The sequence below is a fragment of the Neopsephotus bourkii genome, unplaced genomic scaffold, assembly GCF_033783945.1.
Source record: "Neopsephotus bourkii isolate Nb327-2 ecotype Australia unplaced genomic scaffold, CSIRO-AGI_Nbou_v1 NB_1749, whole genome shotgun sequence".
NCBI classification, from domain to species: domain Eukaryota; kingdom Metazoa; phylum Chordata; class Aves; order Psittaciformes; family Psittacidae; genus Neopsephotus; species Neopsephotus bourkii.
This window is the reverse complement of record NW_026902223.1, coordinates 8,348,083-8,361,947: the sequence shown is the minus strand read 5'-3', so window position 1 is coordinate 8,361,947 and position 13,865 is coordinate 8,348,083. Positions and strand designations below refer to the sequence as shown.

Genomic DNA, 13,865 nt, shown 5'->3' with positions numbered 1-13,865 from the left:
CTCAAAAGCCTTGCTACTAAGGAGAACAAATCACACAATTCCTTCACCAGTGGAAGGCTTAATGTACCTTATTCTTCCCTATTTCTGTTAACATTACTGAAGACAGATTTATATGAAAAGCATTACATGAAGCTTTTAGGATGACTTCACAGTCCTGGTGTCTAGTTCAGGCATATTGTTCTTCAAATTCTTACAAAGGAATATAAAGAACCCTCCCCAGTTACAGACATCATTATAGGATTTCTTTTCCAGAACCATTTATTTACTTTTTAAATACTATTCTTTCCTTATAAAGCAGCTCTTCAAGTCATGTTCCTTTTTACCACAGTCTTTGGCATTTTCCTCTTAGAACCTTCTTGGAGAGTGGTATAAAATGTAAATTTTAATTCTTTTTTTTTTTTTTACAGAAAAATAAGTATTTAAACCACAAATTAATGCCCCAAAATATTAAATAACATACCAAAAACTTTATCAAATCTATTACATACACCAATGGGACAAAACCTGGTTGTGTATGTGCATAATAATTATATGTACATTTTTACCTTAGTTAAGTTAGTGCTTCAAAGTTACCAAGGAAGCTACACAAAAAATCCAAATGCACCACTGCAGCACTACTGGAATTTGTCACACTATGTGGAGAACTGAACAATGTATACAATACATTGCCTTTAAAAACCCCTGCCTGGAAACGCAGGTGAGTCATCTTTACACTCCTGAACAGTTTGCAGAAAGACAGGGTTTTATACAATTATGCAATCACTTTCCAGATTTCATGGAATTAAGAACTGAATGATGATGATAATTATCCCCTATACAAAAACGCATCTACTAGTAAAAACAATGGCATCATGCACATCAGAAACTCAAACGCAGTATGAAAATCCAACGGCAAAATGTCACGTCCTTTCAGGTGCACTGAACATGTCACTTATTCCAAAGCAGCATTACTGCAATGAGCAAGCTCTAAGGACTTATTCTTCTCATTTTTTGTCTATGTAGTGAGATACGTACATAGAATGTGCGCAACCATTAAGCAAGGATTCTTTGTGTTTTGTGTTCAATGCTTCACACGAGGAGGTTCCATCCAGGTTCCCTTTTTCCACAAAGAGATTAAGAGATTTTACAGCTGTTTCTTGTACAGTTTTTTGGTAGGCTCTGCGGTGGACGGGTGATTTTGGCTTTCTTTAAGCTGTTCCTTTTATTGATGTTGCTGGATGTGAGGGAGTACGAGCGTCCATGCATCATCCTGGCATTAAGGCCATTTGCCATGGAGAAAGATTTGAGATGGCTTCTTAAGGCAACAGGGAGAGGGAGCTTGTCAACAAGATGCACAGGGGTACAGGAAACTACGGCACGGCAACAAAGGTCTTGCAGGCTCAGTACTTAAAAACAGACATAAAACTTGCATTATAATAGCACGCTTTTGTCAGCCATGAGGCAGTAGCACACCCAGCACTCTGCATGCACTCTGTACTTCCAGGATGAATTCTCATCTCTCCTCCCACACCCTTTCCCACATATATATTATCCCAAATACCTCTTGCTTCAGTTTCCTACTTATGTCTTAATACCGAGCTGACTGAACATGTCAGTCCTAGAAACAATACACTATTCCCTACAAAGGCAGAACAGGTTGTGCATACAGATACATATTTTCTGTTTAGTACAGGATTCCCAATTCTTCTTTCGTGTTTCTGCATCTGGGTTAAAGTTTCTGAAAATTCTTTCATATTAATGCACCACAAACCTTAGCTTGGACTAAACGCATACATCTTCAGTGTGTGTGGCTTACCCTTGTTTGGCCTCCAGAGCCTGTCCATTCCATGTCTCATCAACACTGTTCTTGCTAGCTCAGTAAAGGACTCTGTAATATTGAAATTACAAAGTGGACTGACTTCAAAAAAAGTCATGCCCAGCCTCTCAGCATAGGCTTGTGCTTGTTCAGTGGACACCTGGCGCTTGAAGGCTAAGTGAAGGCGATTTCCAACCAGGATTTTTGGTACACCAGGAGCATGCTGAGCAAAGAGAAGCAAGAGAAAGATTAACAGTTTGGCTTCCATTTCCACCTTCATTAAAACAAGCAAAAGCTTTGTCAAGACTAAATACTAAGGTCTAGTCTAAGACCTAGAGAACTGGTCTTAGATCTGCAGAGGTCCTTTCCAGCTTATTCTATGATTCTCTGATCTAAAAACATCCCTTCCTTGGAGAAGACAGGCTGGCACAGATGATGCGGCAAATCTATAGCAAGAGTGGGACTACAATATGAATTCTTTGCCCTCCATATGCTTTCCATCAACACCTTTAAAGAAATCAGACAGTCTAGCTGTTATGTTTCCAACTTTTCAGAATTATAAACATAGAATTGTAAACTTGGCATCTTGGATAGCTCTGTAGCAAGCGCTGCCTGCAAATGCCAGTAAAAACAGTAGAAAATATAAGCAGTCTTAGTCATCTGTACCTTACCTCATCTATTTCTTTTATCCATCGATTGATTCCGCCAAATGACCAACGATTTGTAATATCATACACTAGTATAACTCCCTGTATTAAAAAGAATGAGTTAAAAAACATCAGTTTAAGAGAGGCACAACACAGATAAACACATATCTGTAAATCCTTCAGTTCTGAAATGATCTTGTAAGATGCTGCTCAACTTTTCAGTGGAGCAGAACCTCAGCATCCTGTGAAACCAAGCCCCATCTCTGTGTAGATTAAGTCAGAAACCCTGACTTAGCTGTAGGGTCTAATGTAAAGGTGTTTGTTTTTATAGTGGAGAAGCTGCATCACACACGCATCAGAAGTCGTAGCAAAAATGTACTTTTGGTCACATTCAGTAACTTGAAGATTCAATGCTCCGTGCAATTCTGGAACGTAAGATGCAACTCAGCAGAACCAGTATGTGTCATGAACTATTGCAATACTTTAAACTCTGATGCTGTGGGCACTTTTAGTGTGCCTGTTCTTTTTTCTTCTTTTTTTTAAAGTAATTTCCCTACAAATCATTACATTTCATCACATTTTCGACTATGTCTTTTTCACATTACTCTTTCCAGTCGTATGGTATATTTCTCTCACTTGGAACTGAGTTTTAAACAGTAGTATTAGCATAGGTTTCACATGATCCAAGTACAATATGTGCTTAAAGTTATTGAGGTAACCAACAAGAAGGCATAAGAATATGCATTACTGTATTTTAGTGATTCAACCCCAATCTCATGTATTTCCCCTCCCCAAACTAAAGTCCCATGCCTTATTATTCCCCATGTTCCATGTTATCTTCAGAGTATTACTGCACCTGCATGCGATCTGCAACTGAGTTACAGAAGCCATCAGGATGGTTCACCAGCTCTTTCACTCACCCAGCAACCATTACTCAACACTGAGAAAGCTGCATTTTGCTTACCTGAGCACCTCGTGAGTAAGACCGAAATATGGTGCAGAATCTCCCTTGCCCCGATGTATCCCTAAATAAAACAAATTAGATATATTTTTAAAAGAAGAAGTGGCCTCCTGTGTTAAGAGTCAGGGGTAACGGGTTCAAACTTAACCAGGGGAAGTTTAGGTTGGATATAAGGAGGAAATTCTTTCCTGTTAGGGTGGTGAGGCACTGGAATGGGTTGTCCAGGGAGGTTGTGAATGCTCCATCCCTGGCAGTGTTCAAGGCCAGGCTGGATGAGGCCTTGGGTGATATGGTTTAGTGTGAGGTGTCCCTGACTATGGCAGGGGGATTGGAACTTGATGATCTTAAGGTCCTTTCCAACCCTAACTATTCTATGATTCTACAGTAACTCATCCGTACCAGTCACTATCAGCTCTTCTTCCATGAGTCAGGCAGCAGCAGTCACTCATGCACAAAGAGCTCCTCTCCCTCTCAGCAGTTTTTCCCCACTGGCATTCTGCCCTTTCCTCTATATTTCTCAGATTTCCCAACGTAAGAGGACAAGAACTTCAAACTTTACTCTTGTGATTGCCCTTGGAACACAAAGGCTGTTGCACTAGTGTTCATATGCCACTACACTTTGCATTTAGTTCAGCTAGATGAAAGATTCGGTTTTCACAGCAAAGTGGGAGGAAACAATACTTATCACCAAGGAAACTAATGGAAAACCCAGTAAATTCTTGGTTACAGCAGGAATTGTTCATCACGAATCTAGTATGATGAAGGTATCCCTACAGAGTCATAGCACAGTGTTTTAGAAAAGCATGCACACACACACATACAATAATCTGCATAAAGTGCTTGGAAGCAAAGTCAAGTTTATAGTGAAGAACATGGTAAGAAGCAAAATTCCATAGACTTTTTTGTGACAGATTACAGATCTTCAAATGCAGGGCCCATATTTCTGTATATGGTCAACGGCAGAAACATTTGCAATCTGTTATTTTAAGGAGCTCAAAGAATATCCTTGCCCTTCAGAAAAAGAATAAAACCATCTCCTTCCTGGCTGCTTCTCAGCAGAAAGTACCACACAAAGCTTATCTAAGCTATATAAAGTGGAAGACAGAAGAAGAAAATAAAGTAGGTGAACAAAATATCAAGTAATGGAGATAGCATATGGCAAAGTATTATTATCCATTACTGCATTTAACACTGGAAACATCACTTTGAAAATCATAAAAGCAGAAGCAACCAATGAAAAATAAATTAACAATAGCTTAGTTTTGACACACAGGTGTTTAACTGCAATAACTAAAACCAAAGATAAACATCAGAACTAAATTCAAGATAGAAATGGCCCAGGATTATATCTTTCTAGGAGGAAAAGGATATAGTCCTCGTAATTCATTTTCACCTCCAACTCTCTATCTGAACACTGCTTGTTCCTAGAACCTGTCTCTCTGATTTATCTAGATTGTGGTTCCTCAAAAAATCACGCTCCATCTCCTTCTCCTGCACTGGCCTTACTTCTCCCCCTGTTATGCCATGAATTTAAGGAAAGAGGGAAACAATGTCTATTTAAGAGGCAGTAACATTGCTGCATACTTCGAGTTGTATCGTTCACTGTTTTTCACTGAACCAGAAGATGCCATCTTCAAACAACCAGACTCAAAAGCACCCTGCCACACCAAACATTTGACCCTACAGGAAAAACATTTGCTATAAAAGAATATTATTCGTTATCAACATGTTTTGTAAGGATTCAATCATATCAGACTGCGTATCAATTCCACTATGAGCAATAATGCTGCTTTTTATTGATACTGAATGTATTTTAATAATACTATGGTTATTTAGTTGACTGTTAACTGCTAATAGTCTGAGCAAAGGGATGCTGCTGTACAACATTGTGTGCTGAGGTACTGTCATGGTTCTTATTAGCAGAGTATGGAGGCCAAGACAAAGTGTAACTTACTCAAAGGGCTACCTGCCTGGCTCATTCTTCCATGACTGACTTATTTCTGAAGCATAAAGGAGAACTGCTGCCTTGAACAGTTGCATTTTGGTGTCTTCGGGCTATAAACACTGAGGGAAGGTGGAGCACACACTTACCAGAGCTGCAGCTTGATTCGTCGGCCATCTAGAAGTATCATTGTAGTCTTATAATCTATACCTGTGGGGAAGAAAGTCAGACAACCCTTAGAGCAGCCTGCAGGTGTACAGTATACACACAGTTACAGATTTCAAAGCAGCTGACCTTAAAAAAAAGGGATTTGTCATTAGTACGCTGTGAAGTGCATATGGATAAGAACAATTTGTTCACATAAGGTTACAAAGACCTTTCATTGGTCCATTCAGAGAGGATGTCTCAGGCTCCCTTCAGGTTGATTAAATGGTCTGTTTTATTCATTATCATGACAATACAGATGCTTAAAGAGTTCTTCTTCTTCTTCAACAAAAGAAGGCAGAACTAGGATTTTTTGCCTTTTCTCTCATATATCACAGACTAAATGCTGTTCTCTTCCTCTGTTCCCTAGCTTTACTGCCTCTATTATTTCTTCCTTCCTTATCATCTCTGACTCATAGACAGCTCTTGTATCAGATACATGAGTCCCCCTCTTATATAAAGCAGCAGATGGTGCAAGAATTGGCTGATCTTTTGTCTTCCAACCGGTAATAGCCTTCTCTGCCCAGACCACTTACACAGTCAGCATCCACCAGAATGCAGGCAAGTCCCATTCATTCCTTCCCATAACATGGCCAGGCCTTGTGATCAAGCTACAATATCTCCTTTATATGAGCTGAAGAAGCACTGCAGTGTTTAAGGGAAGTATGTATTGTAGGTATACTTAGACATGTATGCACATGCACACGTATAACTTAGCTCACATCTTTATTGCACCTTCTGTAGTTTTTGCAAGGAACCTTCCATGCTACCTAATATAATTTCTACTGCTAAGCTGACCTGCCCCAGGGAGTAACTCAGCTGTGTAATAATAAGCTCAAGTCTAGCATTAGTGTTTTCTTGGTCAAAACGGGTGGGTTAGTTTCAGTTAGGTTTAGTAAAACCCCAAACTGGAAGCAGTTGTGTAGCTGCAGCTGACCCCTGGAAATGCCCACTACGATGTTAGGGTCATTGGCTTACGGCCGCTGTGCTTCAGTTCTGCACCCACAAATTGTATAATTATAAACATTAAAAGAAAGGCTTTTCTTTTGTTCACTGTTATTTTAAAAGCGTGCATTCAGTAGTCACACCGCGCAGCCAAGCAACAGTTTCACTGGTAAATGTGTTTTTTCTCATGTTTTCTTTGCTGTGTCATAGTCAGCTTCTTGAATTGAACATTCAGTCACAGAGTCCTCCAGTAAACTGTAAAAAGCATGGAACTATCTCTGAAAAACGTTCTGAAATGTAATGAGTATTGTACCTTGAAAGAGAGAGACATGCTCTGTTTTCTCAGCATAAGCAAAACAAGGGAGTAAGAAAACCACATTGACATGGAAAACCAAGTGCATGCAGAAGAGGGCCCTAACTGCTACCAGAGGAACAGGGATGACAGTGCTGATGATGCTCCTGTAAGTGTCATTTAATTCAGGCTCTTATCTTGGAAAGACACACAGACAAAACCCCTACCCCAGTGTATTACCACCAGTTTTGGGAGACTTATTTTAATTTGCCATCTAGAGTGTTCCAGTTCTCCATCACTCTCAGGAAATAGTCAAATCCACAAACCACAAATTAAAATAAGTATTAATAACAATTAAAACCCCCCAAACATCCACACAACACAGCCATCCAAACCTATAGACGAAGTCCTGGGACACTGAGCAGATGATACTGAAACTGGTTTTGTGCTGAAAGAACAAGTTCCATAATTTCAGAAATTCTTGGAAACATAAAACATGCAAAACAAACCCTGCCTAACATCACATAACTCATTCCCACATCCCGTGCTACCACTGCTATTTCTCATAGGGTGAAATACCTCCACTAGCTTATCTAGAGTTCATGAAGAGGCACAGACCATGTTTAGCAAACGCTGACACATCCCACACAGTAAATGGACATCCATCATCCTCTTAAAAGACATACCAAGCATAGAAAATTAGCACTGCATAGCTAGAGGATACACAGCTGAATAAACCCACTACTGTGCTTTGCACCACAGACCATAAACTACTGCAAATTTAGCTACACACATAATGCAAAATACTACTTTTATATGACATGCACAAGATAAATCTGACAAATTCACGGCTACCAGCTGCTGTTTATGAAAGCATCTTATGGGTTTCTCAAAACAATTTTGAAGAGATGGGTTCAGAAACTTCCTTATTCTTCAGCTGCCATGCAGATAGAAGCAGTTGATAAAGATAACCTGAACACCTCTGCAATTAGCATTTGCTATGATTAAGAATCAAAACAAAAAGCCTTTTGCCATGACTCATCAGGAACAGCATGAAACCATAACAATGAGACCAACAGATGTGAATTGTGCTGTTGTAGAAATCAAATGTCCTTCCAGAACATTATTCACTCATTTAGCAAGACAGAATAGCTTTGTTTGGGTACACAACTAAAATGTATTGCTACACAAGAAAGAGAAGAAAAAAAGCTGCTAAATACATAAAAAATCAACTTTGAAGTAAACCAGAAAAACCTCCCAGTGTTTAATGCTTTCACATGGATGCTTTTAAGTCACGATCATTTACCTAAAGCCACAAATTGAAATGAAAGCACCTGGAACAAGTCACTAGCCCTGCTGAAGGGTTTGGATTGCTTGAATCTAACTGGTTTGTAATAGATTTTGTCCTTCTCAAACACAAAAGTAACAGGTAGAAAACACAGAGAAATATTATTGAACCCAGGAATGCGGCAAGATTCCCCAAAAAGCATTCAGCTGTTTGGCAACAACTGCAGTAAGCAGGATGCCATCCTCTCTGCATCGATGCTGTGCAGCCATTACCACACTACTATCCCTTACGCCTCACTGACCACTCTGCAGCCATGTTCACAGTATCACAGTATCACAGTAGGTTAGAGATTGGAAGGGACCTCAAAAGATCATCTAGTCCAATCCCCCTGCCGGAGCAGGAACACCTAGATAAGGTTACACAGGAACGTGTCCAGGCGGGTCTTGAATGTCTCCAAAGAAGGAGATTCCACAATGGGCACCTGTTCCAGTGTTCCGTCACCCTCACTGAGAAGAAGTTTCTTCTCAGGTTTAAGTGGAACCTCTTGTGCTCCAATTTGTATCCATTACCCCTTGTCCTTTCATTGTTTGCCACTGAGAAGAGCCTGGCTCCATCCTCGTGACACTCCCCTTTATATATTTATATACACTAATAAGGTCACCCCTCAATCTCCTCTTCTCCAAACTGTAGAGACCCAGCTCCCTCAGTCTTTCCTCATAAGGGAGATGCTCCACTCCCTTAATCATCTTAGTTGCCCTGCGCTGGACTCTCTCCAGCAGGTCCCTGTCCTTTTTAAACTGAGGGCCCCAGAACTGGACACAATATTCCAGATGAGGTCTCACCAGGGCCGAGTAGAGGGGAAGGAGGACCTCTCTCGACCTACTAACCACCCCCCTTCTAATACACCCCAGGATGCCATTGGCCTTCTTGGCCACAAGGGCACAGTGTCGGCTCATGGTCACCCTGTCGTCCACCAGGACCCCCAGGTCCCTCTCCCCTACACTGCTCTCTAACAGGTCGTTCCCCAGCCTATACTGGAACCTGGGGTTGTTCCTGCCCAGATGCAGGACTCTACACTTTCCCTTGTTATATTTCATCAAGTTATTCCCCGCCCAGCTCTCCAGCCTGTCCAGGTCCCTCTGGATGGCAGCACAGCCTTCTGGCGTGTCGGCCACCCCTCCCAGCTTAGTGTCATCAGCAAACTTGCTGATAGTACACTCAATTCCCTCATCTAAATCGTTAATGAATATATTAAATAATACTGGTCCCAGTACCGACCCTTGAGGCACTCCACTAGATACAGGCCTCCAACTAGACTCCGCCCCATAGACTACAACTCCGCCCCATAGACTACATGTTACAATGGTCATTTTAATGCTTCCTATGAATTTCTGTTTCTCCTACAGTAGGGTATCAAAGTTTCTGGGTTTTCTGATGGGTTTCTCTAGGGCAGAATCCTTCAGTCATTTAAGTCGCTCATTTTGTGTTCCTCCAAAGGCAACATTATTTACACCAAAAATCTTTTCAGTTTAATATTGAGATTCAATGATCTACAGTGCGACTGACAGCCATTTAGGTTTGCAGCAGTGAAAACACACTGACTCACTTAAACCAAATCTGAAGCACTGGACTGCAGACCAAACAGCAGTCATACCTTGGTAATACGACATAGAATAAAATCCTCCTATTTTTTTCCTCAGGAATTGGATGCTAGCCCAATATTTCAATGATTTGGAGGTTGTTCTGCATTTGTTTTGGGTGTGTATTTCAACTTCAGTAAGCTATAGCAGAGGGGAGAAAGAAAAACAGGGGGAAAACAACCAAGAATGGCAAAACTAGATTCTTTGGTGCTGTGCTTTACCAACTCAGCTCTGGAAGATTTTATTCAGTGGCACATTTGTCTTAGAAATGCTCCAAACCCCAACCCTTTTTATACCTGAGAAAGTGCAGAATACACGACTTCAGTTTTGAACCTGGGGTATTTATTTTAGCTCATAAATACCACAAGAACTGGTTTCATTGTTTTTATTTATTCTTCTTGATGTGTCCTCTCTTTACATTTTGAGGCACGTTGCTCCTTGGAGGTGATTGATGCTAGATTAGCAGCTCTCAGATTTAATTAAAACACAATCTAACTACTTCAAAATAAACACTACTAATAATAGTACATTCCAGCTCCCTACCTCCATAGCCTGACTGCTTTCCAGACATTTCAAGGCTAAAGCCTTCTCCAGCAATCATTTACTCCACCAATTTGCCCATATTAACAATTCAGTAATACTTTTCTCAGACACATACTTAATGTCTCCTTCCTTATGTCTGTTTCTATGCCAATAATTAAGTGTCTAAAAATAAATATATATATATTCAGTGGGATTCTGGGCCTGTATTCAACAAAGTCCACCAAAACCATCCTTCAGGTTCAAAGGCTGTTGACTACACTTTGAAAAAGCAGTTTTCAGTTTCAGAGTGCTTAAAACCATTTTCTTGTATGCATGATGAGAACTCAATGGTCCCATCACTTCCCACTTCAAGCTTTTTCAGTTATCTGGCTTTTCATATAGACATTAAAATCAGGGTTTAGAACTGTTTGTAAATGTTTCCAGAATATTTGGCAAGTGACACAACTTGCAGCTCCATTCATTTATTGTTCACAGCAAACCAACCCAAGGCATGCTTTTGATTCAAAATCCAACTAAGCTTCGAAAACTAAGCCCTGTGTTTTCAACATCATGCTGCAAAGATACAACCTCTTGGCAATAAAACTGGACTAAAACCTTTTGATGCATAACCTGACCTTCATGCTTATATGACAGTCATATTTGCCTTCTGGTTGCTGTTTCAGAATAATCATCACTTTCCAAATTGCAGTCTTTTCCATCACACTCAATTACTGCAATAAAAGCCATCTGCTTCTAAAGCACAGACTATTCAGATTGAAATAGACACTAAAATTTTAGATCTAGGCTGTATTCTTCACCTCATTAATCAAGCCATAAACCACAATTACAAAGTCTCACAGATAATTCACTTAGTTGAATGCTGTGACAATTTCCCTGCTTTAAGCTATTTGTATCAGAAAGTCCAGCTTTATAGGAAGCTTTGGTTCTGGTCACAGACACATGGCAGTGTCACAGTCTATCCTTCAGTACAGCTGTTTTCCTTTAAATGGTCAAAGGAATTAAGTTTACAAGAAATCCATCCTTAAAAAAACCCAGAAGTGCTCTTTAACAATTACACAGAAGCTTTTCATAGGTACAAAATTTAGGGCACCTAGTTAAAACCTGAAGGTCTTGGAGCACTTCTGGTTGGCTCTAGTACAGCTGGTTGTTCTTTGAACCAAAGCAACTGGTATGGGATTAAGAAGTTTGACACAACCTTATGACATACCCCTACCACCGATCTAAAAACAATATTTAACAATTGAAACTCCAAACATATAAGCCCTCCACCCCCCAATTTAATTAGTAAGGCTGCTAATTTACAGAACAGTAACTGAATAAATTCCTGTGTGTGCTCTTACTGTGGGCATTACTAAGTAAATAAGCGAGTACTTTGCATACTACCTTCACACCCTCCCCCAAAAGAACACGCAAACAACTTGTGAAGTACATGGTGTTTTATATCATGCCTTAGCTTGCAGTATTTCTGCTAAAGTGGCTAAATTAAAACTAAACCTTCAAGGCAGACGCCCATTTGCAAAGAAGAGAAAGCTATTTGACACCAGCTAATAATCAGCTTTTAACCAGAGCTAATGAACCATCCGTTTCCATTCACATTAAGAGGAGAGGAAACAAAGATCCTGAGATCATATTGATTCTCCTCTGTCTTAACATTTATTTGTCAACAATAAAACAGCCTCTTTACAATGTAAGGCTTTAGAAAGAAAGAGGAGTGCTCCCACTCCCAGGGCAGGAAGAAGCAGGAACACTTGAGTTCATCATTTCCTTTCTTCCTCTCCAGAAGAAAAGGTTATCGGAGGCATACGGTAAGCTTGTCAACTCCAATGTTTACTACAAGTTGGAGCTAACATCCTCAGATGAAAGCTGCTATATATAAACCTGTTCTTGTTTATAAATAGTAGCACTGCAGGAAAAGGCAATGTTATTATTAGTGTTACACATGGAAGTTCTTCCTTTATTTCAGTATATTTTATCAATAAATTTGAAATAGAGCAGAATAATGTACAAGCCTCAGCAATAAGGTGGGTTCTTTTTCCTCAACCCTTTCTTCCAGATGGGAAATAACTAAGTGAAACAAAGAGCCCTGGGTGCTCAGTGACTACAGAACACCTATGGTGCCTTACATCTCTAGAAGCTCCTGCATCCACATCCAACTGCTCACACACAACACTGCAACTCATGCTTCTGACTAGAAAATTCACAATAAAAGACAAGATCCCCTGACTCCTCACAGCTCTGGAGATGGATTGAGGTAGGATTGTTATTGGCAGGTAGCAATTATTTGCAAAGGGGGTTTTATAGTTACTTAAAGCCAGGAACATCAGATTATGATTTAAGAGTGAATGTGGATCACTCAGTTCCCTGCACTGGGAAAGGAACATACTCTTGGCAGAAGATAACAAACATCAGCTTTACGATTTCCCTGCTTGTCTCTCCAAATTCTTTGCACCAGAACTCAATGTAAGAAATGTAACATCAGAGCTTCCAATTTATAGTCACTGTTATAAAACAGCAACAGTATTTGAAACCAGCTCTTTCCTACTTAAGAGTTGCATTTTCTAAAAAGAATTGCCCTCAACTTTCACACCACTTAGTATCAAAGTAAAGATAACCATAACCTAGAACCAGTGAATTTCATTTAGAAATTAACCTCTATTATAACAGCTGAGAGAAAAAGAAAGTATATTCTCCTCTCATACCATCTTCTCACTGCTGCTGCTCATCAGTTCCTATAGATAAGAGCTGGACTGCAAGAAGAGTTCCTTTGCATGCATCAGGCATGTTTTTAACAAGCATCCTATCTTCTTAAAAACCCTGTGTTAGATTATTTTTAGAGCTATCAGCTCTCAAGGGCAGCCTCTAATTCACAATCCCACTTCTGCACTCCTTGCAATTAAAGCTTCCAACATGATTCTTTGTTTCATCTTCTTTGACATATACATGTATCCCAAGCTATAGCTGGGATGTGGTGCTCCAGGTATCCATGTGTAAGGGGAAGCTTGGCCAGCTTAAGACAACCGACCCTCAAAATGTGGAATAAGTTTTATGTAACAGTTGATTGTCCACAATTTTCAATGCTTGTGGCTCTATTATACCATTCTATCTTTGTGGCATAATAATTCTTTCTCAAAGGGCCAAATCATCCTGATGCATGAGGAGAAGACCAGAAGGCAGGTTATGTACCTTAAAATCCTACACACAAACTTGCACTTACTTACGTCTTAAACAATAGGCTTGAAATATGGCCAGGATCTGGGAGAACAGCGTCAAACCTACCATAAAATATTAAAACCAGATGCAGTATTTCACATTTTACAACATTTTCCAAAAGGGAACAATGACTTTTTATGTCTTGACACTTCATTAGCAGAAAACCAGCTAAAAAATACTTGGCATGAGAAGAATCACCAGAAGTTCCAGCCACTGATAATCTCAGTTATAGGCCTAAAGGCTCACTGAGAACAGTTGCAGACCTCTCCAAAGGTTACCTGGGCTTTCAGTTAGGTCTCAAATGAATAGTCCTAAGGAGTTAAACCACCACTTTCAGTCAAGCATATAAATATCACATAACAATTAGAAAAATCACAATTGTTTCATAAGCATATTCC

The 13,865-nt window shown here is 39.9% G+C and overlaps 1 protein-coding gene across 3 annotated transcripts in view; it reads right to left on the bottom strand.

Moving 5' to 3' along the window:
• Positions 1-240: 240 nt before the first annotated feature.
• RAB40B (RAB40B, member RAS oncogene family) overlaps positions 241-13,865 on the bottom strand; it is a 32,293-nt gene continuing 18,668 nt past the window's right edge. For all 3 annotated transcript variants that reach the window (XM_061376984.1, XM_061376983.1, XM_061376982.1), the window contains 5 exons: positions 5,495-5,555; positions 3,407-3,467; positions 2,467-2,544; positions 1,796-2,018; positions 241-1,385 (listed from right to left, as the gene is read on the bottom strand). In XM_061376984.1, coding sequence (XP_061232968.1) covers positions 1,114-1,385; positions 1,796-2,018; positions 2,467-2,544; positions 3,407-3,467; positions 5,495-5,555 — 695 coding nt within the window. In that variant the 3' untranslated portion in view covers positions 241-1,113. The remainder of the gene's footprint in view (positions 1,386-1,795; positions 2,019-2,466; positions 2,545-3,406; positions 3,468-5,494; positions 5,556-13,865) is intronic.